Raw genomic sequence first — 24,422 nt, 5'->3', positions numbered from 1 at the left:
TTTTGGAATGTAACAATTTATTGGGGTTATTTTTTTTTTAACTCCCCATTTCTGGCATTGATACAATATTCAAGAGCAGCAGAAAGAACAAAATGTACAAGAATACAAGAGTAATTAGCACAACCCCCACCCCCAAACCTGGAGCAAACCATTTTCTTATGGGAAGCACCAAAGGAAGGGGTGATCAAATCATCCCCCCCCCCAGTGGCTATGCCTCCCACCCATCCACTCTAGACAGAGTTTAGCCAGCTGGGAACTGGATTAACAAAAACAAAACAAAGAAAATGCAAACACTATATTTAAAATGAAAATTGTAAGACAAAAAAATATATAGATATACAATTCATTCGTGCACAATTTTTAATTAAATGTTTTTTTTCAAAATAAAAAAAAATACAAGATACATATTTAGGTTTACTTTAAATTAAAAAAAAAAAAAAATCACCACCTTCACTCTGTGCCAAGTGAGGGGAAATAAAGAGACAGATGGGTTGCATCAGGACCACTACCACTCTAGGAGTTAGGTCTGACATCCTGTTAGATAAAGAACAAGGTCCTGATGCTGCCAAAACTCAAGCACAGTGTGAACCTGGAGCACTCAAGCATCACAGAGTTCAATAGGATAACTTGCCTGCTCCAAGTTAAATATTTGCAGAAATCTGCAGGACTTGATGCCTAAGCTTGGCACTGGGGAAGGTGAAAGGAAGAAACAGATGAGGCAGGCCCTTGTCCTCCACCACCACTGGACAACTTTCTACCCCAAAACAAATGAAGGAAAGAAAATGAAACAAAAACACTACACTCCCCAAAACAGAGAATTCTCTATTCTTAAGGAGAAGATAAGGTTTAATAGCAGGGGTAAGTGAGCAGAAGAGGGGAAGGGCAGGTCAAGTTGTTTAGCTCCAGGAAACAAAAAACAAAACAAAACAAAAACAAGAAAACCCAAAAAACCAGCCCAACAACAAAAAAATCCAGCTTTTTTTCTAAGAACATCATGGCAAATTTTTGTTCTGCTTAAGAACTTGATCCAAGACTACCTCCTCCTGTGCAGCAAGTATGCCTGGATGCAGCAGCAAACTTACTCCAAGGCAGACAAAGAACTGAGAACCCACCTGCTGCCTTGACCTGCAAGGAAGCCCGCAGCACCTCTGCAGAATTGGGCACAGTTGGGTGTTTGCTCTGGAGTTAGTAAAAGCCCTGCTACTCACATGAGGCCCCAAAGCCCCATGAAGTGCTTTGATGCAGTGAACAACGCTCCTGAAAGTTTATTGCAAGCTTTAAGTGCTTGGCTGAACAAGGAATGAAGTCAAGAACGTGCTCTAGCAATTTGCTGGAACAGGGCCCTGCAAAAGGAAATGCTTTTTCAACTACTTGTTCCCAGGCCCCTTCCCTCCCACCAGACATAATTTGAGTCATTTCTGAAGCTGGTATCACTCTGATTGCATCTAGCTGCTCTTCTGTCACCTTATTTCTTTCTCTCTTCTACTACATTACAGCCTCTGCTCTGTGCTTTCCAGCCTCTCCCCAACTCTGGCTCCCCTCAGCCCAGGAGTGCTGAGGGAATTCCCCAATAACTCCACCCCCAGCACTGCCTCTTCTGGGGCTCCCAGGTGGGCCCTTGGAAGGGAAGGGTGGAAAACGCAACACTCCAAGGAGGAGGTAAAACTCCCACCCTAAGGACAGCCTGGAAGCATTTCATTTCACACCACACAAGCCAGAAGGGTCAGAAGAACTGCCAGGGACAATCCACCACCACAGGAGGATCAGATTAACTACATCATCTTTCACTCCTGGAAGGAGAAATTTGGAAGAAGAACTCAAGGCTCCTGAACACCTCTATAAGAAAGGACACAGGGCACATTAGATCCACTATGCAGAATGCCTGGGAAGTTGCTAGTGCCAGGGCCATCGCCCCTGCACAGATAAGGGCACAAACCCCACTAGACATGTCAGTCTGACAGAGGCCAGCATTAGAAAGGGACAGAAGGATGCAGGATGGGGGGGAGGTTTGGGGGTAAGGGTGGAGACAGATGCCAATACCTCCTCCCATCCACATCCCAAAAAAGAAGCCATACTCATTGCACTCTGGGGAGGAACATAAAAAAAATAAGTCACTTATTTGCGCAAACCCAAAGCAACAATGAAATAAAGTCGTTAAAGTTATCTACAGAAGGAACCACAGACAGGGAGAGGGGGACTTCTGAAGCAATGCTCAGCACTCCTCTAGGTCTCTGCAAACATCATTGGAGTCAACCTCCCAGCACCCTCAGTGGGATCGCCCCCTCCACCCACTGCCACTTTTATACTAGGAAGACAGAGGCACAGGGCAGTGAAACAGCTGGCAAAAAGGCCACAGCAAACCAAGAAAGAACAGAAGCCAGGAGGCACCTAATCCCCAGCCCCAAGTCAATCCTCTACAACACTGCTTTCAGAACAGAGATCAGAACAGGCTACACATGGGGTGGTGGGTAAGGAGGAGGGAAAGAAGGGAGAGGGGGTTTCTTCTATATTTATATATTTATATATAAAAAGTAAATAAGATCCCAGCTCTTGCACGATTATTGGGCGATTGAAAAATGCAGCAAAAAGCAAGCAACATTGGAGTAAAAGGATGCACCAGGCAAGGAGGAAGAAGTCTTGTCAGAAGGTAGGGAAGGAGGCAAGGGACAAATAAGCACTTAGCCAGACACATACTCCAGGTTTGCTACACCTCTCTGGGAAGAAAGATCTGCCCCCAAGCAGTCTCACTAACCTTAAAGCCACTGAAGTGGGTAGAAGCACGTGGGACTTGGGACACTATCCTTCAGCACAGCAACCCAGAGAAAGCTGTTCCTCCCTGCTGGGAGGTCCCCAAGAGGTGTGAGCTGCTGAAACCTCCTCTACAAAGAGGGGCTGTGAAAGGGAGTGAAATCCCTAGGAAGACTCAGCTCAGAGACAGCTCCTACCTGGTAAAGGGCTGGATTGGGTTTTTTGTTTCATAAATCTCCCTGGGAACTTCGGTAATGGGAGACATGGAGAAATGCTCCCTTTCCCTTCTGAAAACAGATTAAGCTAATGGCTCACTACAGCTGGGCCTGCTCGCTGCAGTCTATTTCTATGTTTTCCCACCCCGAAAAGAACTTGCATCTCATTAGCTTCACACATCTCTATTCCTGCTTTGCGAGGAGAAGAGAACACAAGACAGGAGGCTGCCATTCCAAGTTGAAGGCTGAGGCAACCACTAGCAGAGCTCAGTGGGCAGAGAAAAAAAAGGTCCCAGAAAGACCTCAGGCTATGGGAGGCATGGATACGCCCTTTACCTGCCATTTCACACCTAAGGGCACAAGAGAAGTCCAGACAAGTAAGACTATCCTAGCATCCCCTGCCTGCCACCTTTAGTTCAGACACAAACATCTGGTTGCTTCCCTCTTCCTTGCAGTCTCTCCCACACACCAGATGAACACATGACAGAGACATCTTGGATGGGGAAGCCAATACACAAAAGCCACCTCCTCACTTTGTAGAAATGTTAGGACACCTCTTCCTTCCCACCCCCCATAAAGCTGGGGCAGAAGAATGCAATCCTACTCAAGTGAAATCCCATCAGGACCCTTGTCTCTCCAGCTCCTCCAGCATTTGCTGGTCTCTGGCAGTCTCAAGGACAAGGTATGCCTCACTTGGCAGAAACTTATCAGCACACAAAGCAGCTCTCATCTTCTCCTGAAGATCTGGCCACTGTCAGAGGTGAGACATTGGACTCCAAACAGATGGGATTCAGTCCTTTGTCCTAATGGGGTGAATCCTGTATGAAAAATGCCACTCCCCAGAACTGACACTGGGAGAAGCTAAGAAACCCTAAGGAGGGGAGGCATATCTGTTTCTGAGGAGATAAGCCCATCATGTTTAATCCTGCTTGGATACAGGGGAAGGAAAACAGAAAAGACAGCAATTTGGCAAGAAAGGTACATGCCAACCCCAAGTCTTAGCAGCTTGCTGTGCATGCAAAGTCAACTGTTTCTATGTTGCTGGCCTGATTCTGGCAGAACAAGATCAACCATTTTTGAGGGCCACTTGGCCAGAAAATGATTTGAAGACTCCACCTTAGCTCACAGGAAAGGTATGGGAGGGGAGGGAAGGAAACTCACTCCAACACTTGGGAGGCAAGGACGGGAAGGGTTTGTAGACAGGGTTCCTCCAACATGCAACTTGCCTTTTCAGCTCAGATTGCTGCTTAGTCCCAGAATGCCTTTCTCTCCAGTTCAAGCAAGCCAAACACCATCCCAGACATACATGCTTCAATACTACAAAATACTCTTTTCTCTAAGGACCATCTAAGACCGCTACAGTTTGTGCAATCACTGCATTTATTATTCATTTTTAAACTCTCTCTCGCTTTCTCCCTGTAGAAATTTTTTTTTTTTACTTTTCTTTTTTTATGCAAAACTAATCATTTCACTTTTTCCACTCCATCATAAAATCTCCTCTAAAAACACAACAACAAGAGAACAAACATGGCACAGACACAGAGAATATTTCCCTGTTTTTGTTTTTTTTCTAGGGGTTACGGGGAAAGGAAGGGGATACTTTCAAATGAACTCCTCCACCAACCCCATGCCTTCTTTAAAGGGCATGGATAGATCTTCCTTCCCATCTCCAGTAAAGAGCAGGAATAAAAATTTAGGGGGAGGAGCGTAAACCATGTGAATGCAAAGGTAGGTTAGTCAGCCCCAAGTGGCTTGTCCACTTGAGACTGTTGCTGCATTCAAGTTAACAGATCTCTTAACTCAAAACAGCACCGGATCTTGATTTCAGATCCAGAGGTTCAGGGTTGATTCCCACCTGGCGACCCATCCAAGAAGAGATTTGTCACACAAGTGGCTGAGCTATGTCTGCAATCCGGATCATACTCCTTTCTTCCTCCACAAAGAGGATCTGCTGCACGAGTTCCTTTGCCACAACAAATACCCTTATTGCCTCACCTCAGGAAGAAGGTCCTCACGGAGTATCCCTACAATGACCCACTGTTTTGCTCTTCACAGACAATCCCCTTACTTGTCACTCTGGAGAAAGGCAAAAACCCTTCATTAAACAATTCCTGCCCCCTGCCCCCAAAGAACACCATACAAGAGACACTGAGGAAAAGAATTCTGCCAAGCGAACACATCTTGGCCAAAATACATCAAGAGTTTCCTATTCAAGTTCCCTTTTATCTCCCACTTAAACTCTTAAATTTTTTTTTCAGAATCTCATCACCACAAAACAAAACACATCACCACATACACACCAAACAGTAACTTAACAATCAAGAAAAGTGACTGGCCAGTATGCATCCACCCCATAAAGAAGTTCCTCTTATCTTGCAGCCTCAGATTACAGTTATTTGTTTAGACAGGAAAAAAAAGAAAGAAAGAAAGAAAGAAAGAAGAATCTTCTTGCTATTTCCCTAAGATAGAGCTTTTCCCCATAGCTACAACCTGCTCACTTTTGAGGCTGCAGTCATAAGGATAAGCTATGTTAAAATAAGGGATCCTTAGGTGGGTCAGGCACAGGAAAGATGCAAAAATAAAGACACAAATACAGACAGGTATTAATACAGACGCACACACAATTCCAACAAGTTATAGGAAGCCTTAGCTTGGTGAATGAATTGGGGAAGCTTTTTTTTCTCCCCATCCCCAAATTCAGTTATAAATGCAACTGCTTCCCCATGAAGTCCACTAAGCTTTCTGAACAAGGGGTAGGGAGGGGAAAGGTATGCAAAGGGTGGGACTAACAGCACCTGGAATCCCCCCTCAGACTGTCTACACAAGCACTGAACCACAACTGGTTTGAATTCATCATGCTCTGCAATTTTGAACTCTACCCTCTGTGAGGCGATGTTTGTGGGAAGAGCAGCTAAGATTTTATTACACCAACTGATGAGTTGGAGGAGGGGAAGAGACAAGCTCTGGGCACAGAAGCCCTAATTAAGGTCAGAAGATGGTCTTCCTCTGCCATAACAACTGTACCACTTGCACAAATAAATATTACCTCTCTCCCACAAACTGCCTCATTTCTACCCTCAGACCATTACAACCACAAAATCACTACTTCACACGAGAACACTTCTCACAGCTGATAGCTTCCAGCTCCTAAGTGTCCTCATGCACAAGCACCAAAGGGGTGAATTCCACTTGTGTTTGCTTGTCCAGGACAAATTTTTACATAGATGAGCCCTGATGCAGGGAATTTTTTCCACCCTTTTCACCTCTGCAGCATGTATGTGAAAGTAACACCCCTCTGACCCATCCCAGGGGACAGAGCTGAGAAGGTGAGTCTCCCACAGACTGATACTTCAGCACCTCTTTTCCTTGCACCTACAGGTTCAGCCATGGGCAAGTAGGGCAAGAGAGAGCAAAGGAATGGTATTACACCGCGAAGCTTAGGAGTGACAGAAATCAAGCAAGCCACAAAAGGCAGGTGAAATAAAGAACTTATTTGGGACATGAACAGCATGTCCAAGAAAGGGCAAGAAGGAACTACAGGTAAAAAAAAAATGACAAGTTATGGTCTTGCTTCCTCCCACTTGCAAGGGGTAAAGATTTCTGGATCAACTCACAGGAATTTGGGTGTGTGTGTCTGTGGGGAGAAATCAACACACATGCATATGATGTGAGAAAGTTATCTTATTAGCACCTTTGGTTGACAGTTGTAAGGGCCATTTCAGATCCTGAAAGGCAAAGGGAAGCCTTCTTCCAGGCTATCCACAAAAAAGGGGAGAAAAAAAAAAGAGATGAAAAAAACAAGAACAGAGGACCAGCATTAGCGTCCCTCCCTCCCTCTGAGGGAGTGGAGTAGGCAGGAAGCAAAAAGGTTCAGGGGAAGCTGACACACAAAGCAGATCAGCCTCACCCAGCTGGGGGAGCATCGCACCATCAGCATATCTTCTCCCAAACTGAAGGATGGATGTGCAGCCAGCTCCCACTTCCATCACAGAAAGGCTGGGGAAGGGCATTTTATGCCCTCTCCTCCAGGCAAGTGCAAGTAATGAGAACATGAGGAGGAATATCTGGGCCAGAAGTAGAACTCCCCTTTTCCTCCCTTCCCCCTGCAAGGCTGGGCAGGTTGGAAGATACAAAGAGGAGGGACCAGACCACATGAAAGTGCCTATACAACTGCCAAGGTAGCACCAATAGCCAAAAGGGAAGCCAGTGTGGGGCATACGTCGCATGGGGCAGGGCCCAACCACCCCAGCTTTGTCACAAGCACCTTCTAGGCATGACACATCACCTCCCCCTCTCCCTACTGCTCTGTGGGCCTCTGGATCAGCCACTGCCATGACTGCAGCATATGAGTTGGCAGATCCAGGCCACAAGCCAAGAAGGGGGAAGACAGTAGGATCAGAGTCACGGCAGCAGGAAAAACAAGAGGAACGGAAGAGACTGCATGCACATTGTTGGAGAAGGCTTAGGGGGAGTGGGTGAGGGCTCCAATCCTCTTACAACCCCCTCTCAAGGGTCTGGAGCTCCTCTTCATTTTTAGAGAAAGATGGAAGGGGAAGGAGGGGAAGAGCACCTTCCCCACCACCCCCACACATACACACATTCACTGACCCCTCATCCTCAAAGGCTCCATGGCCAGTTGGACAACACCACATTCAAGGACAAACAACCACTCCCCAGCCCCACCACAACCTCCCCACTTTCCCCCAGCAGCAGTGGCACCCAGGAACATTGGATGCCCCTGTCCTCTCCACTGCAATGCCACAGCCTCTGAGCAAGAGGGAGTGGGCAGGAAGAAAGGAGGAAGAAGGGTGGTGGTGAGGGCAGAGGGACAGCAAAGGGGAGAAGGAGAGAACTAAGGACAGCCATTCACACAACCACAGGTAGAGCTCCCCCCACACTCCCAGAGTAGGGGGACCTGGCTGCTCACTTGCTGCCTCCTCCGCCACCTGCTGCCACTTTCTCAAAATCCTCCGCGTTGCAGAACTCTTTGATGGTGACTGTGAGGAGGTTGCTGGTGACATCTGTGACCACCACATTAGAGCAAGGTGACATCTCGGGACGCCAATCGCTGGTCTCCTGCTCTGGGTCAGAAGAAAGGGACAAGGAGGGCGTCTGCCCCCCACCACACCCTCCTTGAGGGGAGCGCTTGCTGGTGGCAGCTGATTCAGGCGGGATTGAGAGGTCGAGGACCTCTGACTCACGCCAGTCAGGGATGGCTGGGCTGAGGGTCTCGGGAAGCAGCTTCGGAGGGGAATCATCTGGGTCAGATGAGGAGTGGGGGGCAGGTGAGGGGCAGCCAGAGGAGCTGGAGCTGGGGGCATCGTAAGGGGTGGAGCCCATAATGAGCCCACAGGAGGCCGCTTGGGAACCTTCAGCCTCCCCTTTGCCCTCCAGAGAGGGGGCAGGTGCAGCAGACGGTTTATTGTAGAGTGAAAAGGCGCCAAACTTCATGTGGCGGATCTGGGTACGGAGGACACTCTCACTGAACTTTTTGCTCTTGCCGATGACACGGTTTCGGGAAGGGATCTTGGGCCGAGCCAGGCCTCCAGCCCCATTGGCAGGCTTCCCACTTTTGTCAATGACTTTGAGGTTGAGGATGATGCGGCTGCGCTTGGGCTCACGGGGCTTCACCTTGCGGTTGATAATGCGGACGGTCTCAGAGAAGGGTGAGACAGGGGGACGGATGCCAGCCCCTCCACCCACACTCCCACCATTCTGGGGGTCTGGACGGGGCAGAGGGCGCCGGGACATGCGGTGGCATCGCCGGATATCTTTCTTGAGCCGGTGCACTGCAGCACTGGAGTGAAGCTTAGGAGATGAGGTGCTGGAGCCAGGCTTGACAGAAAAGTGTACATCCCCAATGTGGAGGGCCTCCGCTTGGGCCCGAGCCTGCGGTGGTGGGGAGAGAAAAGAAAACAGGGTCAGAGAGGCAGTCTAGATGCAGCCATGTCTCAAAAACAGGCCTTCCTCACCTGGGGACAGACCCTTTCTGACAATGCCATGCCACAGGATCTCATTTATACCCACACTGATGATAACTGCCTCCCCTGCCCCTCCAACCTTGTGCTTAACCTACCAGTGAGAGGGGACAGACAGCCTCCCCTCTGTGCTGGCTCCACAGAAGGGATGAGACAAATTCATAACCCCTCAGCTACAAAGCTTCATCTCAGACTGCAAAAAGCCATGTTTTCAGCACCAAGGACTCCCAGTGCAGTCTGCAGCCTGACAAAGAAGCAGGTGGTCGCCACAAGAGACACCACTGCATGGTGACAAACATGCTGAGGATTTTAGAGATGGGGGGCAAAAAGCAGGTATTGGCTGATGACCTATGGACTATCAATAGCTGTGGCAAAGGCCCTATGCAACCAACAGGCACTGTCTACATCCTTTGGGGGCAGCTAATTACTCCCACAGCAAATGTCCCTGACAACACATGCTTCTCCCAGGAGGAAGCAGACACAGTCTCTAGCTATGTTTCAGAGGCACAATTAATGGTTTCTAGCACCCTTCTCCTTCACCAGACAGTAGATAGAGCTTCCCACTGTCAGCCACACAACTAAGCACCCTGCTAGGTATTTGGGCTGTTGGTGGGGCCCTGCATCAACAACATGGCTTCCGCTGAGAACCCAAACCTAGAGGACTAGACCCAAGTGAGAGAACTGCATTTGATCATCTAGGAGATGATTAAAAGACAAAGGATAGGGGAAGAGTAATGCATACTCTCCCCCTCCCCATAAGCAGACTCTTCTGCTCTAGTAAGCATGTTAGAAAGGGGTCAGGAGAGAGATGGAAGTGGTGAAGATGGCCTGATGAACTTAAGTATCAAATCCAAAGGTCAGAAGAAAAGAAAAAGAGAGGTTATTTCAGCAGATCAGTTCCACCAGAGCCATTTTAGTTAAACACAAGAAACAGAGCCTACAAATCACAATCCCAACTCTGCCTTAGGAGCCAGGTCCAGTATTCAAAGCCGGAGACTAGACCAGCTAGAACTCAAATCAAAATTAACTGTCTCCAGAGAAGAGACTGTCTTGTCCTTTTGAAGGCTGCACTTGTTTAAGAGGTACTAATGCAACAAAATAGGAATAAACCAGGAACAGGAGCCTACAAGGAAGGGTGTCCTGCTGGACCTTGTCCTAATCAACAGAAAACGACTGACTGGAGATGTGAAGGCTGGGGGCAGCCTTGGCTGCAGTGACCATGAGATGATGGAGTTCCGGATCCTGCAGAAAAGAACTATGGCAACAAGCAGGATTGCAATCCTGGACTTCAGGAGAGCAGACTTTGGGCTCTTCAGAGACCTAATTGGTGGAGTCTCATGGGTTGAGGCCCTAGAGGAAAGGGGGGGGCAGGAGAGCTGGCTAGTATTCAAGCATCACTTCCTCCAAGCTCAAGAGTGGTGCATCCCTATGAGTAAGAAGTGCAGCAAAGGGGGCAGGAGACCTGTGTGGGTGAGCAAGGAGCTCTTGGCCAAATTCAGACAGAAGAAAGTACACAGAATGTGGGAGAGAGGACGGGCTACAGGCTGCTTGGGAAAATTATAAGAATGCAGTCAGAGTATGTAGAGATGCGGCAAGGAAGGCTAAGGCCCAGTTGGAATTGAGTCTGGCAAGGGCTCAATTAATGTTAAGGACAACAGGAAGGGCTTCTTCAAATACATCAGCAGCAAGAGGAGGACTAGGGAAAATGTGGGCCCTCTACTGAAGAGGGCAGGGGCCCTGGTGACAAGGGATACAGAGAAGGCAGAATTACTGAATGCCTTCTTTGCTTCACTCTTCACTGCTAAGGGCAGCCCTCAAGAATGCCAGAACCTGGAGGCAAGGGAGAAAGCCTGGAGAAGGAAAGACTTTCCTTTGGTTGAACAGGATAGGATTAGAGACCTTTCTGGGCAAGCATGACATTCACAGATCCATGGGCCCGGATGGTGTGCACCCATGAGTACTGAGGGAGCTGGCGGGTGTTGTTGCCAGGCCGCTCTCCATCATCTTTGAAGAGTCATGGAGAACTGGAGAGGTGCCTGAGGACTGGAAGAAAGCCAGTGTCACTCCAGTCTTCAGAAAGGGCAAGGAGGAGGACTCAGGCAACTGTAGGCCAGTCAGCCTCACCTCCATCCCTAGAAAGGTGATGGAACAGCTCATTCTGGATGTCATCTTCAGACATATGGAGGAAAAGAAGGTCATCAGGAATAGTCAGCATGGATTCACCAATCTGATAGCCTTCCATGATGGAATGATTGGCAGGGTAGATGAGGGGAGAACAGTGGACATTGTGTACCTTGACTTCAGCAAGGCTTCTGACACTGTCTCCCATAACATCCTCTTAGAGAAGCTCAGAAGTGTGGGTTAGAAAAAGTGGACAGTGAGGTGGATTGAGAACTGGCTGAAAGGCAGAGCTCAGAGGGTTGTCATCAGTGGCACAGAGTCTAGCTGGAGGCCTGTGGCCAGTGGCATCCTCCAGGGCTCAGAGCTGGGTCTCATCCTGTTCAACTTCTTCATCAATGACCTGGATGAAGGGACGGAGTGCCTCCTCAGCAAGTTTGCCGACAATACCAAGCTGGGAGGAGTGGCTGACACACCCAAGGGCTGTGCTGCCATTCAGAGAGACCTGGACAGGCTGGAGAGGTGGGCAGAGAGGAACCTCCTGAGGTTCAACAAGGCCAAGTGCAGGGTCCTGCACTTAGGGAGGAATAACCCGAGGCACCAGTACCAGCCTGACCTTCTGGAGAGCAGCTCTGCAGAGAAGGACCTAGGAGTGCTGGTGGACAACAAGTTGACTACGAGCCAGCAAAGTGCCCTTATGGCCAGGAAGGCCAACGGTATCCTAGGGTGCATTGGGAAGACTGTTGCCAGCAGGTCGAGGGAGGTGATCCTGCCCCTCTGCTCAGCCCTGGTGAGACCTCATCTCGAGTACTGTGTCCAGTTCTGGGCTCCCCAGTGCGAGAGAGACATGGAGCTACTGGAGAGAGTCCAGCATAGGGCTACGAAGATGATCAGAGGGCTGGAGCAACTGCTCTGTGAGGAATGGCTGCAAGAGCTGGGCCTGTGTAGCCTGGAGAAGAGAAGACTGAGGGGGATCTTATCAATGACTGTAAGTACCTGAAGGGAGGATGTCAAGGGACAAACTCTTTTCAGTTGTCCCACGCGACAGGACAAGAGGCAAAGGGAAAAAAAATCCAAAAAACACCACATACACACAAAGAAAACTAGCTTAACTGCACTGTGTCTGCTCTCCCTGAGGGCCAGGGACAAGAAAGTTTAAGCTCTGCCACTTTGAGATAATGCCAAAGCCTGCCCTGGTCACACACCAGACAGACAGGAACATTTGCTGGTAGCAGAAAGAGCAGCCTCATTGGTAAGCTAAGCAAGTACAGCCTGAAGACCCTGTGGGCAGGGAAACTCAGAACACACTCTTACACCTTCTTATTCAAGGCAGAGCTACTCTTGCTTTGAGCTCAGTCTCCCAACCTGCACCCTGCTCCTTGCCCCCAAACTTCTTATCTTATTCCCTCACCCCCAAAGGCAGTCACTGACAAAAGTAACCCACACCTTGATTCCAGAGGGTCAGCCTCTCTCCAGTTACCCACCTAGCGAGCTGCTTTCCCCATCTTGTGGGCACGAGAAGAACTGCAGCACCGAAAGACAGCTGCTTTTCCTACCCAACTTTTCTATCCCGTTGCCCCCTAGAACACGCCAAGATCAGGATGGCTTCTTGCCAACTATAAGCTTTAGCACTCCAACACCATCTCCTTTGTCCCCCTGCAGGCCGTGCCTCCTACCAAGGAAACGGCTGGGGAAGAATGTTCTTGTAAAGCCCGTGATCTTACAGATTCAGGCGAGGGGCCCAGGGTAGCTCTGCACAATAAGCTCAGAGCCCTGGGCCCACACCCCTGGAGAGCTCCATTGCCACCCAGTGGGCTTATTATCCCACTAAGATCCCAATGAGAACTGCAGAAGACCCAGAATAAGTAAAGAATGGAGACACGGAAGACATTTTGTTCCTCCCTGGCTAATGCTGGATCATTCACTGCAGCATTTTTTATGTCCTGGCTTTAAAAGGGCTGCAAAAATGAGGCCTCCTTCACCTGCTTTATGAGAAAGTGCAAACTGATGGCTCACCTGCACCAGGTATCTTCAGTTTTATATTAGATGACTGACAAATACTTCAGGACAAGTGACATGACTGCAAAGACAGCACAGACAATGCCTGAACCTTAGCTCTGGTGTGTGTATAGCTTCTTAATGTGGCTAGAAGTAAAAATTCCCAGCACAGATGGACCCCAAAATGTATAGGAAACATCTCGAAATTCAGCTAGCTTTTCTGCTCAGCTTCACACATTATTCCATGCCCCAAGTCAGCTCAGAAAATGAAAAGTTAGATAGTGTTCCTGTCCTGGGACCCTACAAACCAGAATGTAGTGGCAGTACCATGAGAACTCCCTTCATCGCACACAAAGTCTCCCCCTACACACACACCCCAAAGCACTGTGATTTACAGACACCCCCGCAAGCCACAACCTGAGAGGAAGGCAGACCCCTGCAGACTGTCACAGGCATAGACTGATGCAGATTTAGGGCTGTACTTGCTTCTCCTTTTCATGGGTCCCTCTAAAGACACAAGGACAAAAACCTACAGAGATGGTCGTGTTTGCTTTCTGGTGTTACCATACCAAGACAGTCTGGGTTAAGGACTTTATTCCTCCTTTTTCCCCTTGCTCACCATAGCCAGCCCTTTAAGCATAGCTGCTCTCATGCTTTGGGCTTCTCTCCAATTTACCATTGTTCAGTGGAGAATAAAGTGCAACACAATGCCCATTTCCAAAAAACAGTACAGTGAAGCCAGGCAAAGAGTACAGAGACAGATGGATTAGCAGAAATCCTTGATCCACACCTTGGGTAGACACACACAGACATCCTTCAGGATTCTCCTGCTGCCAAGACCGCATGTCTTCTAGATTAATTTACTGTCCTGTATCACACCTCAGACTGATGAATTCTGCTACATGTCACTTTCAAGGCCTCCTCTGTGCCTCACTGCTCAGTCAAGACATCTAATTGCTACTGGCCTGCAATGTTACCTTCTATCACCCACTGGGGAAAGAAGCAGGCCTTCCCCCAGCAACACCCCTCAAGCTTGGTGGAAGCAATCACAAACATCCACAGCTCCCTTATACACTGCAAACTCCTCAGTGAAGTATCCCATCAGCTACACTAAGCACAAAACAGTAATGCTGGCACGGTCACTGCATGGCCACTTTCATACCCCTGCTGATCGTACTTTCTGTCTTTGCACATTAATCTATCAGCTCATGTCTTGTTTTTACCAGAAGACCTGTCTTTGTTTTGTGCTTACATACCAGCTAGCACAGAGCCCTGGCCCATGACTACTACCTTTAAAGTGTGCCAAAAATACTAGGTATCCTTTATTTGCTACATGTCTGCACTTTCAGTTACTTCTGGGGCACTTTTTCCAGCCTGGACCTATTTCTAACTCATGTTTCAGCTCTCTGCCTTTACTAAAAATTCCAGCTTCAGTAGTTTCCATGCAGAATATATGCACCATTGATCTCCTCTGCCAGACTATTAAGAGATAAGCTAAGTTGAGACCTAACAGTCCTCCCCAGGTGCATCACTGCTATTCCCAGTGACCAGGTTCAATGTGAGCTCCAAAGAACAGTATGCAAATATTCAGCTTACCTTGAGCTTGTTTTTCCAGGTAAGGTTTCAAGAAAAATAGTATCAGATGCTTTATCTAAGACCAGCCCCCACATTCCTCTCACTTGCAAAAGGTCTGTAGTTCTACCAGACATGGGATCAGGTTTAGTCGGGCATCAACTATACAAATTCAACTCTACTCTGCAGAGGACAGCGTATTTTCTGGGCTCACTCATTTCTATTTCTTGCTTCTAAGTGCCTCCTGTTCGCAGAAGGCTCACCATTTAGTTTTACCTGCTGCAAATGCACTTCTCCCTGTTATAGATCCATTCCTCTATCACACTCGCATAATGTTTGAGCACAAAGTCTTAAAAACAAAGCTGTTTTGTCCTTTCAGCTATGCCAACACAATTTATGCTACCTAGCAAGAACTTTTCCAAAAGGAAACTTATTCTTTGCGTTTTTCCTTTTTTTTTTTTTTTTTTTACCTGCAGGATTTGCTCAGTACTGAAAAGTTACTCAGCACACATAGAGAATAACTCACTTCCTACTTACAGCTCAGCCTACATCAGGATGCAGTTTCTAGAGACTTGCTGCAGTGCTCTGTCATGACAGCAAAGCAATTGCTAGGATTGCTTCCCTTCCTTCCCTCCCTTTTGGGACCTCTATCACCTTTATTTAGCTCATACAGCTCTCTCACTGCCCCAGGAATCATCATCTCCATTGTTCCCTACTATTTCTAAATAAATGTCCCTTGAAGCCCAGCAAGCATATTTGTTCATTCCCTTAACACACTGAGGTGCATGAGTAGATACACTAAAGTCACACTTACACATGCTCTGTAAAACCTCACTCACTCATTTATGTCAAAGTGTCTGCAACTTGGAAGTAAAAAAAAAAAAAAAAAAAATCTTGTAAGGCAACAGATTCCTAGTTAATTATTTCAAAGTCAAGTAATATTCAGTAGTGCTGCTGCAATATAGTAGCACTACTCTCATAAAAGACAAAGCAGAACCAGTAATGCATATTTCACCAGCATTCCCACAGTCCCTGCTCCAAACAGTATCTGTAAGAGCTCTTCATTCCCCTTTTTGGCTGCCATTCCATCTTTTTATTGCCCTTTCTTCTGCAGCCTTCCAAGTGACAAGACAACTGCAAGCTAGTTTGTGGTCCAGTTCTACCAAGCAACACTGCCATAAACTACATAAACTAAAGTCTCCTCACTGGATAGTGAACAAAATGCTACAAAGAGGAACAGTGGTTTCAAACTGCTCAGGGATAATTTACAAACAGGGAGGAGATCAGAAGAAACTCAGGTTCAAGGAAGGGAGAAGTGACCACGCTATTCTGTCCCTTCTTCCACTCTGCTGAATTAGACAGTGAGGGAAGCAAATGGGAAAACTCATTCTGCAGCTGGGCCCCTCCTCCTTACTCTGCTCTCAGTAACCTCTTCCTCCCCCTTAGCCCTTTCCAGCATTTTCACCTTAGTATTTGCAGCTACCCAGAACAGAAATATTCGCTAGCCACCCACTAAGCTTAGAGACCAGGCTAAGTCTCTTAATAGTACTTGCCAGACTTTAGACTGGTGAGTTTTACATTCCTCACAGCCTAGCACTGAGAGGAAAAGTAAAACAAAATAAAAATCACCCCCCAAAAAAACAAAAAACCCAAACAAAACAAAAAAGCAAACTAAGCAGAGGAAGAGAGAGTGGTTACTGCAGCATTTATGGGGGTTAACGTCGTTAACGTCTCTTTCTAAGCTTCCATTCTGTCCTCAAGCTGAAGCGCTCATCCTCAAGGAAGAATTCTGCCACAGGTACCTAAGTAGTACGGCAAGAGCCTTACATGTAGTGCTACCTGTTTCAAACCAAGGACTCTGCTTCTCACACGAAGAGCTTACAGCATATCATCAGCTTCCCAAAAATTACAACTGCCTCCAAGTTTGATCTCAGCTGTGGGAAAGTTTGCCCCTAGACACACAGAATAAAGACCCATTTCCTTTCCCAAACTTTGGGATTGAAGTTTGAAGGGGTCACTTTCAAGGCCAGCCCTCTTGGTAGCGATATTACAAAGCCTGGACTGTGATTTCCCTTTGAGTCTGATCGAAAGGGCAAGTGTTAGACAGCTCACACCAATCGGAGCCTGGCTTACAAAGGCAGCAGGTGGCCAAAGATGCAGCTTTTCAGAACTTTTCCAAAGGCGTGGGCAACTAACCTGCTGGAATGCTTTCTGTAAATCCCCCTGGGTGCCTATCTGCAGCTTTTCAGAACTAATCCCTTGAAAAAAAATCCAGCCCCAACTGCAAACTAGAACACCCGCACAAGACGGTGGCTCAGACAGCACCACAGCACTTACTCGGATGCCTTACTAGAGGCTCAGTTTAAATATACGAAAAATCCTGGTAAGCCACTGATTCAAGGGCAGGCTAGTCCACCAAAGCAGTCCTAGGCCAGACCCCTATTTAAACATCATTCCATCCAGGCCTAATCTGTTTAGTTGGTAGATCAAAAGGAATATTGTTCTAACTGCCAACTCTGAAGACTCCCTCTGGGATGTTAGAGTCAAATTTCTCCCCCTGCCTCTGAAATTCTCATTGGCAAACGATTCTGCAGCTGAGGGAACTGAAAACACTGTTAATGATGTGCGAGGCAGAACAGAATCCCGCTACTCCTGTAGCAGCATTCAGTCTGCAGGATTAACAAGGTCAAAGTCCCGTCTTCACCAAGTCAGAAGAAGTGACTGAATCAGATATATGGACCAAGCAGAACTGACTAGCATGTTGGTCTTAGCTGGTTTTCTAGCAGCAGTAACACTGCTAGCTGTTTGTCTGAACAGAGCTTGAACATGTTCAGATAGGGCTAACTGAGATAGAGTTACTTCTTGCTGCCTGGCCGGGGGGGGGGGGGGTTATTTTTAGGGTAGGATCAGAATTCACAGAAAACGACAAGACAAAACTCTAAACAGTTTCACCAGTATGTTTCCCAGAGCCACAAATCAAGTGGCAGTGCCAGTGTTCTGCCCCGCTCAGTGTTTCCCATAAAGAAGCATCAGTTTTCATGAGATCATGTCTTGCTCCCTATCTGAATCCATCCTCTCCAAAGTCTCAAGTCAGTTATACAAACCCGTTAAGTTTTTCAGTAATTTTTGACAAACTGGGAGAAAGATGATGTACTACAGAAACACTTCAGGGATGCAATTCAAAAGATGTTATTGAATAATACAGGTTCCAAATTCCAGGGGTTTTAAAGAGCGAGGAAAGAAGAAGAAAACTGAGTGTGAAGTTTTGTTTTTTTTTTTTTTTTCGGGGGGGGGAAGGGGGTAGGGGAGACGAAAAATTAGCAATGGATTTTAGAGACACCTGTTACACACGCAAAGTCAAAAAAGACAAAACTGATTACACACAGTAATGCTAAAACTATAGCATAAACACAGAAGAAACGCTTGTCTGCCACTATGAAGAGTGTCAGGTGTTACAAGCGACACTTTTTTTTTTTTTTTTTAATTCAAGCAGAGAACTATTTTAAGCTGGTGATTTCCCTTTAAGTTTTCTCTGCACTTTTTGAAATCTAAACAAAAGGCTTTCGTTTAATGCACAACCGCCAGAAAAACCAACTAGTCCAATTTAACTGAATAAAGAGTAAGAAGTAGCACACATCACTTATGTTTATGGCTTTCAGTCTGTAGAGACAGAAAAACGTTAGCAACAAAACAGGCTGTGTGGGAAAAGGCAGACAGTTCCATCAACAGGACTTTCACAGCATCACCATAGTTCCCTGGGTTTTACTTAGGGCATCTGAATACCCTTATTCCTGCATTTCTCCTATGTACTTTCTTAAGTCCTCTCAAAGCAGGGGACAGATGACACCCTACCCCTCACTGCTCTTCTCCAATGCTCATATAGTTAAAACGCTACACTAACTTGAATAAAGCTCCAACATCTGTCATGTAGACAAGAGTATTAACCTTTTTTACAGATGGGGAAACAGATACAATGACTTAAGCCACAGAATAACTAAGAGACACCTTACTAGAGGAGTAGTACCTGGTTGTTCCAGGGCTTTTTACTGGATCAAACCAGGGAAGCTGATTACTCCCTTAACTGTCTTAACCGCAAGGGTGTGTTGTGTTTCTCCATTTTTTTAAGGTCTGATATTGGGATAGTTGGGAGGAGGAAGAAGGGGAGAAGGGAGCAAAGAAAGGAGGTTTGTCTGTGGAACAGTAATCCACATAACTCATATGAGTTGTCATGCAACTACCACATTTCCTAGTTAAAAAAAAAAATCAGAGTCAGGGGAAGGTGTGCTAGGGACTATCCTCATTATTCATCTTCCCCACAAGAATACAGAGATGCTATAAAGATACCTTCTTGTAAAGGTATTATCTTGTAAATAAGATTTGGAAGATCTGAGAGAAGATCTTGAAGATTTGGAAACTTCAGCTGCTTTCCTAAAGAGAAATGAAACGCTCCTCCTTCCTTCCCCCCCTCCAAAAAAAAAAAAAAACAAAAAAAAAACAAGCTTGCAGTTTTCAGATCAAAACACAAACCCTCCATAAAACACCCATACAGCATCTACATGCTGAAAGATGGTAAGAACAGTACAAATGGCAGTTAGGACTCTAGCCACAGCTGCCCAATTACTCAGTGTGCTGCTAAGTTACAGGACACAGACTGAATAGAATATTCTGCTGTAGGAAGAGGGAGTGGGGCAGGCTCACTCTCTACTGCGACAGCAGAAGGCCGTAAAGAGGGAGAGAATATTGGAAAAAAGAATGCAGCCTCACCACGCACATCCGCATGTACTGACTGTCCTGCTGGGGCACCCGTCACACGCACACCTCATGCGCTTACTTCTGCATCCCTGCCCCCCACCCGCTTTCCTGTCCAGTCGTCCCCATATTCCCAGAGCAAGGCACACACAAATCACTTGAAAGTTCAGTTCTTCCAAGGGCATAAGTCAGTGAGTTTTTCTGAGACATTTAGGCAGGCCTAAGTTATTTAAATAAGAGTTACCTTCAAAAGAAAAGTTTTAGGCTTAGGTCCTCTCTTCTTGGGCCCATACAGCTCACGTTCTCGTTCCCTTTAGGGAGTCAAATTTGTTCAGAAGTTAAAACTTTTCCCAAAGGAAAAAAAAGCCAAGCACACAAGTTCTTTTTAAAGGAAAAGAGGGAAGGGGGAAGCGTATATGTCTTTTCCCGCTCAACCACACAGAAGCCAACCAAACCTGCTTCCCCCCCCCCGCTCCCCACCGCGCCCGCTCCCCCCGGGAGGGGGAGAGGGGATGGGGGGGGCGGGGGGGAACGGCCACTCACTTCTGCTCGAAGGCCGCGATGAGCCGCGAGTCGAGGATGTTCTCTTCGGGCTCCCAGGTGCTGTACCTGCCGGGCCAGAGGCGCCGAGGCGGCGCGCAGCGACGTTAGCGCCCAGGCCGGTCCCGCGGCCCCGGGGGCGGCCCGCCGCGGCGCCCCTTGCCTCCGGCTCGCCCCCCCCACCCCCCGGCCCCACTCACTTGATGGCCCAGCCTTTCCACTTCACCAGGTACTCGATGCGCCCCTGCAAAACACACAGCCGCGCACGGGGGCGTTAAGGGGGTGGCGGGCGGCGGCGGGGGGGGGGGGGGGCGCCGCGGGCCGCCCGAGCGGGAGCGGGAGCCGCCGGCGGTGGCGGCGGCGGCAGCAGCGCGGGGCCACGGCCGCCCCCCGGGCCGCCCCTCACCTTTCGGATGCGCCGCTTGATGATGGACTCGGCGGCGAAGACGCGCTCCCCCACTGCAGACAGCTCCATCTTGCTCCTCGGTGGCGGTAGCGGCGGTGGTGGCGGTGGCGGCGGCGGCGCCCACAGCCCATAATAATCCCGCCCGCCGCCCGCTCGCTCCGCCTCCCCCCCCCCCCCCCTTCGCCGCCCTCCTCCTCCTCGTGCCGCCGCCGGCTCGCGCACGCCCGCGCGCCCCCTCCCGCCGCGGCCGCGCGGCGGCACGTGACCTCCCCCCCCCCCCCGCCCCGCGCCCCAACCCCCGCGGCCATCCCTCGGGGGGGCGGTTGCTAGGGGAAGGGGAGGCGGGCGCAGGCGCCGGCTCTTAAAGGGGCCGCGCGGCGAAGGACGGGGGGGCGGGGAAGGAGTGTGAGGGAGAGGCTGCTTCCCGCGCTGGTCAGTCGGGCAGCACGACGGCTGTGCCCCCCGAGCCCATTTCCTTCCCTCCTGCCTTCTTTTATTTAAAACGTTATTCGCCGTGGAGACCACACAGCCTCATCTAGGGGCACAAGCACAGGGTCAGGGCGAGGTGTCGCCGCCCTGCGCCTCGCCTGCTCAGACCAACATGGCGGCGGCAGGAGGCCTGGGCGGGGAGGGAGGTAGCCTTAGCCTGGCGGCACAGGCAGAGGCCGGCCACAAAGGCACTCGAGTCTTCCTTTCTCTTTCCTTTTGACTGGCAGTTTTACGTGCCCTCGTTTTTGAGCCAGCGTGGGGTCCTGCAAGGTAAACGGGCCAAGCATTAAAAAAAAAAAAAACATTTTGTTAAGTCACTTAAAGGAATTCCCCGTGCTGCGTGTTACTGCAGAATCCTGTTTAACTTGCAGTGTGCTTTACACTATCTTTGCAGGTGCTAAAAAGATGGAGCAAACTTCCATCATTTAAAAATAATTCCCTGTAATTCAAAATGGAAGGCCGTGGCCCTGCGGCAGTCAGGGAATGGCCCCTGGTGCTCGTGGCTCTTCCCCAGGAGATACTCCCTGGCTTGGCTTCAGTGCTGTTTTTAGGGCGAGTGAAAGGGATGCATCTCAGAATAACGCTCTCTGGAGGAAGAGGGGGCTGTGACGGGCAGTTCAGGCATGGCCAACTTGCTTTTTGCTGCTCCGTCCCAAACCAGCGTGAGCTCGCCAGCTGCCTGCAGAGCGCTAGCACCCTTTGGCTACTGTTCACCGGGCCTCAGGGAGCGCTCCCAGGGCCTGGGCCTTCACCGACCCTTTCTTCACTCGTCTTTCACCAGCAGGGCCCGGAGAGGTGGATTTCCCCCAGATCGAGGGAGGCAGAAGGTAGAACTAAGCATTTTGTCACAGCTGGCACCATGCTTGCCATCCAGGCAAGAGCATCTCATACTCGTTTGGTCTTTTTCACCTTGCAGCCACCACCAGCTGCCTGCGTCAGAGGGAAAGGACTTCAAGAGGTGACGCATCCCAGCCACGTTGTCCACATCTGAGGCGGAGGGGATGGAGAGGTTCCTGAATGCTGACAGAGAGGAGGAAGGTGAGATGGGAAACGGACAGAGCCTTACAGACACTGGTTGCAGGGCTGGCCAAGACCCGGACTGTGCAGAGAACAAGGTGTTTCTGTGGTCAGGGCCTGAACCACAGTATACTCCACCATTGGCGATTCTGCATTTAGGTCACATCACTCACTTTAAGGGCCTCTTTCAGCCTGTACGCTGGTATTTACCGTCGCAGGACAACAGAGTACAAAAATCCCAGACAGATCCCTTAACTCCCTCATGTAGAACAGGACAAATCCTTCTGGACTGGACTCACTTCCCTAGACACTGTGTTTTTCCCTCCCAATCTTTTATACACTACAAAATGACTTCAAAAGAACAAGCTGATCACACTGATCACACCTGCTACGTTTTGCTTTTCACATTTTAACTGATTTCAACTTTGCACTTTCAGTGCTCAGTAACACAATTCACATTTCAATTGGCGTATTTGTTACTGTTCACTTTGTTTAAACAATTGCTTTTACGCTGGTGGCTGACTGTCAAGTAATTTGTTTAACTTCCAACCATCAGTATCATAAACCTATTTCCAAGTAAAACAGGGAAAAAAGTCCTTACACAGCTACACTAACACACATACAACAACTTGATTGATGGCCTTATCCCCAAACAGCCATACAGGCCACAAGCAGCACATACCACCTTGAGGTAGAAGCACAAAGCATCCCTGATCCATGGTCCAGAAGGAGTAGCAACATTTCAGAGCACTCCACATGCTTTTTTCAACGTACTTTCTCCTTCCACCTGTTAGCAAGATGCTCTCTCCAGCTACAATAGTTGGTAAAATCATTGCAAGTAGCTATTTTACAGGTATTACTCAGCTCCTGACTCTTTCATCTAGCCTTTAGTTTCCCATAGCAAAACAGCAGCAGTTGTTCAGTTGTTCAAAGCAATATCCAGTTGTTCAAAACATTGCTGGGTACTTTGTTTCATTCACTTTCCACTTTTTTTTTTAAAAAAAGCTATTGTTCACAGTGGCCACAGGAACAAAATATTTTCTTGGCATCTCACTGTCCTGAAGACCCTGGTGGCATAGGTTCCAGCAGATCACTTCTTGCTCATACTGATAAGCCTGCAAAGGGAAGCAGTAAGCTTTGTGGGAGCAGCAAGAATGACCTTTCTCACAAGGAAGATTGGCAAGTGGTGCACGAGAATAGGGGGAGAGCAGTAGTTTCAAGAAAACATGTTTTTTAAAAATATGGCACTTGACTGTGAGAAACTGACCTGCACAAAGCCAGTAACCACCACCAAGTTCTTTTTTTTTTTTTGCAGACTTGTGGCCTGCTAGAGGTAGCAGTGCTTATCTCCATTAGAACAACTTCAGGAGTTGATCAACCAGCTCTAACTCCAGGTTGCTCGAGGGAAGTAGCTGTCAAGAGCAGCAGACTTGTAGAAAGAAATGGTCCTACCCTCTTGCATACTAAGCAGCAGGGATGTGTTCTGCTACACCAACTCTCAAGCAAATTCTGTATGGGTTTTTAAGCAAATACTTGATGTTGTAGTCATTCGTGTCCAAATAGTGATATTTCCTGGCTACAACTCAACACACAAGGGCAGAGACAGATCAGTTAAAGATGACAATGTATCTGCCTGCGCTGCAGTTATGGATGGCTCAGCATGGCCCAAGCAGTGATCAGTAGAACAATCCCTCCAACCCACTACCTTTTTGCTGTAGCCTCAGTTGAGACTGGAGAAGGCCTTTGGGCTTCATCCAGTACCCGTACCACCACAGTACTTAAGATATTCCTAGAGCCTACCTTTGAGTTTCCAAAGCAAGTCCAGCTGCCCAGGCTGACACCAGATCATGGGTAGATATACAAATGCCCCAGGTTTCTAGGAGATGTGCTTCAAAACTAGTAGCTTGGGGAACAAAACCCCAGGAACAGAAGGACCAAGAGCAGAGGAGGTAAGCAACACCGTGTGAAGCTGCACCAGACAGACGAGGTGCACGCCAGTCTCTTGGCTGCACTCTGTACTGTAAGAGTTGCAGTTGCTACATTTCACTCAGTGCTCCTCAACAGAGAGGGCTGAGAGCAGCTTCCCCTTTCAGGTGATGCCAACCGTAGCAGGTCCCCAGGGACAAGTTTTGAGGCACGGCTGAGTCCCTGAGTTCTCAAGCATCCTATTAGAAGAGCCGTGCAAGCGAACCTGGCAGCAGCGCACGGATCAGAGAGGCAGCATAGCAACGGATGATTAAACAAAATTTACTATCCAGATTAATCTTTAATCCAACCAGCACATGTGTGTGAAAGTACAAGCCTGAAGGCTTTCTAATGCCAACCAGCCTCTGCAGCATTGGCAGGGGTGTAGAGAAACAATCTTTCGAGTAGGCTTTCCGGTAACTCTGCACTGCAGTTTCTTGCAAGTTCACCTGACTCACTAGCTGCTGCCAGAAAATAAGTATCTGGCTGAAGCCCTGCTGTGATGCCATCCATTAAATCCAGCCTTCCTGGCTCAGGGCAAGCACAGGGACTACCCTTTGGTAACACAGGCAAGACACAACCACACAGGCTTGAGCTATGATTGAATCAGGAAACACAGCTCACCCC

General features: G+C 48.4%; 1 protein-coding gene across 2 annotated transcripts; it reads right to left on the bottom strand.

Annotated features, from left to right (window-relative positions):
* CBX6 (chromobox 6) lies at positions 1-20,433 on the bottom strand. Of its 2 annotated transcripts, none has more exons than XM_062587865.1 (5): positions 20,325-20,433; positions 20,119-20,162; positions 19,922-19,987; positions 19,623-19,689; positions 1-8,852 (listed from the first exon to the last, which is right to left on the bottom strand). In XM_062587865.1, the coding sequence occupies exons 1-5, from the start codon at positions 20,391-20,393 to the stop codon at positions 7,887-7,889; spliced, it is 1,212 nt and encodes a 403-aa protein (XP_062443849.1). In that variant the 5' UTR covers positions 20,394-20,433; the 3' UTR covers positions 1-7,886. The 2 variants fall into 2 exon arrangements, with proteins under 2 accessions (XP_062443849.1, XP_062443860.1); XM_062587876.1 differs by having other exon boundaries at positions 1-8,798.
* Positions 20,434-24,422: the final 3,989 nt, after the last annotated feature.

Source organism: Rhea pennata, chromosome 1 (assembly GCF_028389875.1).
Source record: "Rhea pennata isolate bPtePen1 chromosome 1, bPtePen1.pri, whole genome shotgun sequence".
NCBI lineage: Eukaryota > Metazoa > Chordata > Aves > Rheiformes > Rheidae > Rhea > Rhea pennata.
Note: the sequence above shows the minus strand (reverse complement) of the source record. Positions and strands in the feature narration are given on the sequence as shown.

Bases quoted from the DNA above. Each gene is read 5' to 3' on its own strand.
- CBX6 (XM_062587865.1), bottom strand. From the start codon at position 20,393: ATGGAGCTGTCTGCAGTGGGGGAGCGCGTCTTCGCCGCCGAGTCCATC. The intron at 19,690-19,921 runs GTGAGTGGCCGT...GACTCCCTAAAG, and splicing joins ATCGCGGCCTTCGAGCAGAA to GGAACGAGAACGTGAGCTGT. The intron at 8,853-19,622 runs GTAACTCTTATT...CCACCACCGCAG, and splicing joins CTAAAACTTTTCTTTTGAAG to GCTCGGGCCCAAGCGGAGGC.